General features: G+C 32.8%; 1 protein-coding gene across 5 annotated transcripts; it reads left to right on the top strand.

Moving 5' to 3' along the window:
* The first annotated feature begins 959 nt into the window (after positions 1 to 959).
* On the top strand, positions 960 to 3,538 carry LOC140818839 (uncharacterized). 5 transcript variants are annotated; one of them, XM_073178897.1, is made up of 5 exons: positions 960 to 1,258; positions 1,339 to 1,394; positions 1,879 to 2,408; positions 2,504 to 2,729; positions 2,877 to 3,538. In XM_073178897.1, the coding sequence occupies exons 3-5, from the start codon at positions 1,887 to 1,889 to the stop codon at positions 3,236 to 3,238; spliced, it is 1,110 nt and encodes a 369-aa protein (XP_073034998.1). In that variant the 5' UTR covers positions 960 to 1,258; positions 1,339 to 1,394; positions 1,879 to 1,886; the 3' UTR covers positions 3,239 to 3,538. The 5 variants fall into 5 exon arrangements, with proteins under 5 accessions (XP_073034998.1, XP_073034997.1, XP_073034996.1 ...); XM_073178896.1 differs by having other exon boundaries at positions 1,332 to 1,394; XM_073178895.1 differs by having other exon boundaries at positions 1,339 to 2,408.

Genomic DNA, 3,538 nt, shown 5'->3' with positions numbered 1-3,538 from the left:
ATTCATTGGGAAATTAAAAATAGTTTAGGGGTAATATCGGAATTCAACAAATAGAAAGAACTAATTAACTAACTATGTGCTGACACGTATTCTTAAATAGCCTTGGTGTTTCTTAAATCATTATTATTACTAGTAAAAGTTGCACATGCTATTATTATTTTTAATTTGATCAAATAATACTAAATAATTAACACCAAATTATTTTCGATTTAGAAAAGTTCTTCGATTTAAAAGAAAAGTTTTATTTTGATTTTTTTCTATTTAAAATATGGGGTGACTTGAAAAAGTTTTAAATATGGTAAGAAGGATAATTATGGAATTAAATATTTTGGTGTCCTCAAAAGGTAATTATTCTAAGGCCCTCACACTTAATATAATAGTATAGATATTTAAATATTTTCATATAAATGCAATATGCAAATGAGAAATAACGTTTGTATTAATCAGTCATTCTAATAGTTTAATACAAAGATGGTGATATTTACCATAATATAAAGGATTCTGCTATTTTATAGATAGATTAAAGAAAAATTATTTACTTTGGTCTCATAAACATACTGAAGTTATTAAAAATATTAAAGAAAAAGTTAAAAATCTTTTTTTCCTTATGTTTGCAAATCTTCGATGGGATAAAATTGTAGAAACTGATGCTTCTGACATAGGAATTATTTTTCTTTTTTCAATTATATGACCAAAAAATCTAATATTAGTTTGAAGCAAAATTATTTTGGATTTTTATAAAACTAAACCATTCTGAATAACAAAAAATATATATATACCAAATTTATCATATAACTTTTGTTAATGAACAAAGAATTATCGGAACTTTTGAAGGAAAACATATTTTCTTTCAGTTTATAACTAAACATATTAATAGAATACTAAATGAATTACATGAAAAGATTGATAGAAAAATATTTCAAATAAATTCTTTAAAGAAAGAAATAAATATACTAACACTCCGTTTGGTAGGTGGGATTCATTAGGACTGTGTTCTTTTTTCCATGTTTATCCATCGTTCGGTGTATTTTTTAATAAACCCATCTAATGCCTTATCCAATGGAGTAGGCTGTACTAAATAGGTTTAAATAAACCCACGCCTGACCCCAATATTAATAATCCTTGTCTCTATCAAGGCTGCATTTTCCTAAAGTACCCTCAACAAGCCCAATAAATCTTCCTCCATCTTAACAACAAAGTACGAAGAGAGGCCATGGCGTAGGTTTTCCTTCTGTGCTGCGAACGCTGCAGAAATCAGGTAAACAATCTTCAAACGACTTGTTCCATAAGATTTATTTTCGTAAGCCGTTGTCGAGATTTAGTTTTCGTAGGCTAAAGTTTGCTGCTGTCACATGCGAAAGATTGAGGATTGTGAGGAGGCCAACGCAGTGTCGGTAAATGACATTTCTTTACTTATCCTGCTTCCTGAAATATGAAATTTGTTCAATTTTTTTGGGTTGCCATCGTTGAATTCATTTTTTTTTCTTCTGTGTTTCAGTGTGTGTAGTGTATTTATTTGCAGCAACACTTCTTAACCCCTGTGTAGTGTAAACATCTATCAATTTGTTCCTTCATAACCCAGTGTGTGTAGTGTAAACATCTGTCAGTTTGTTACTTCATACAATGTCGAAGTGCAAAACTCTTGGAATTGTTATTAATATTCTGATGACTTTGTTGTTGGCATTAAACTACTGAAATTTTGTAATTTCAATTTACACCCTATTACAAGAATGTGTTTACGTATTTCTAACCAAGCATTGGTAAACAATAAATTAGTTGTCAAACTTACATTAGTATCTTCGTTTTCAATTTCTGTATTGTTTTCTGTTTCGCAAATGTCATTGTTAACACCATTTTCAATTTTATTCCTTCCTGAAGTATCTTCGATGCCCATAATGCGTAGACACATTATTCTTTTTATGTTGCTGCACCAAATCATGTGTCGATCATTGTTGGTTATGTTACTCGTGAGACATTTATTGAAGTTACGTTCCAAACGACGTTGCAACAAGCGTACAAGAGCAATGTCCTACAACATGAAAGAAAGAATTCCTGTGCAAATGAACCATTTGCACAGGATCATTGACATAGGAGACGTGCAATGTGTGTTGAACTTGCGAATGAATAGGAATGCATTTGTACGCTTGTGTTACTTGCTAACTCATGTCGGAGGTATAGTCGAGTCTAGATATGTCTGTATTGAGGAGAAGGTGAGCATGTTTCTGTCTGTATTGGCTCATCACAATAAGAATAGAGTTGTTGGACATGACTACGTCCGTAGTGGCCATAAAATCAGCACCCATTTCCATCAAGTGCTCCAATCAATTCTCATGTTACATCCTTTACTACTGGTTAAACCATCTTCTGTCGATCATTCTTGCACCAACGAAACTTGGAAATGGTTCAAGGTAATGTCAAAATTTACGAAGTAAACTTTTTAACTACTCGTTACAATTTTTTTATACATACATTCATTTGAAGTTATTAATTTAAAATTGAACAGGGATGTCTTGGTGCATTAGACGGAACGTACGTAAGTGTACATGTACCTACCATCGACAAAGCACGATATAAAACAAGAAAAGGTACTATCGCAGTCAACGTTCTTGGGGTGTGCGATCGTGAGATGAAGTTCATATATGCACTTACTGGGTGGGAGGGATCTGCAGCAGATGCCAGAGTTCTTAAAGATGCGGTGACTCGTGACGACACGCTGAAAATTCCAAAAGGTTTTGATATTCTTTTTTTTTATTATTAAATGTGAATTGATGAGACTTGTTGTTTAAATATTCATGAGAAAACATTGTTGATTCTTTCGTCAAGATTTTAGTGCATACATAATGTTGTGTACCTAATAACTAATTTCTTATTTTTAGGTTGTTATTACCTATGTGACAACGGATATGCCAATGTAGATGGCTTCTTGACTCCTTACAGGCGAGTACGCTATCATAAGGATGCTTGGGGAAACCGTGCAAATGAGCCACATAATTATAAGGAGTTATTTAACTGGAGACACTCTCAAGCCCGAAACATAATCGAAAGAGCCTTCGGTTTGTTGAAAAAAAGATGGGCCATACTTCGAAGTCCTTCGTTCTATCCACTAAAAACACAAAACAGAATCATAATGGCGTGTATGTTGCTGCATAACTTCATCAGGTCTGAGATGCCCGACGACCCAATTGAGGAAGTCGTCGATGATGTAGTTAGTCCGGACAATGAGATATCTGCAAGATGATTTCATCACTAGCTTGGATGCGTCGGAAGATTGGGATACTTGGAGGGAGAACCTTGCTATGTCTATGTGGATGAATTTAGCCTAAATCATTATGTTTCTTGTAAATCTTGCGTTACAACTTTGTCATTCATGTACTTCTGACATTTGATGTTATTTATTTTTAAATCTACATAACTTGATTGCATTTGATGTTATTTTGTTTGAATTTAGTCCACCCAATTATATATTTCTTGTTTATTATAGAATGCTATGTTACGTAATTTAACTAATTTCAATTTGCTAACCAGTGTGCTGTATTAC

Source organism: Primulina eburnea, chromosome 17 (assembly GCF_022965805.1).
Source record: "Primulina eburnea isolate SZY01 chromosome 17, ASM2296580v1, whole genome shotgun sequence".
Lineage (NCBI taxonomy): Eukaryota > Viridiplantae > Streptophyta > Magnoliopsida > Lamiales > Gesneriaceae > Primulina > Primulina eburnea.
The sequence above is the reverse complement of the archived record's forward strand: the minus strand, read 5'-3'. Positions and strand labels throughout refer to the sequence as shown.

Bases quoted from the DNA above. Each gene is read 5' to 3' on its own strand.
- LOC140818839 (XM_073178895.1), top strand. From the start codon at position 1,731: ATGTGTTTACGTATTTCTAACCAAGCATTGGTAAACAATAAATTAGTT. The intron at 2,409-2,503 runs GTAATGTCAAAA...AAAATTGAACAG, and splicing joins AAACTTGGAAATGGTTCAAG to GGATGTCTTGGTGCATTAGA. The intron at 2,730-2,876 runs GTTTTGATATTC...TCTTATTTTTAG, and splicing joins CACGCTGAAAATTCCAAAAG to GTTGTTATTACCTATGTGAC.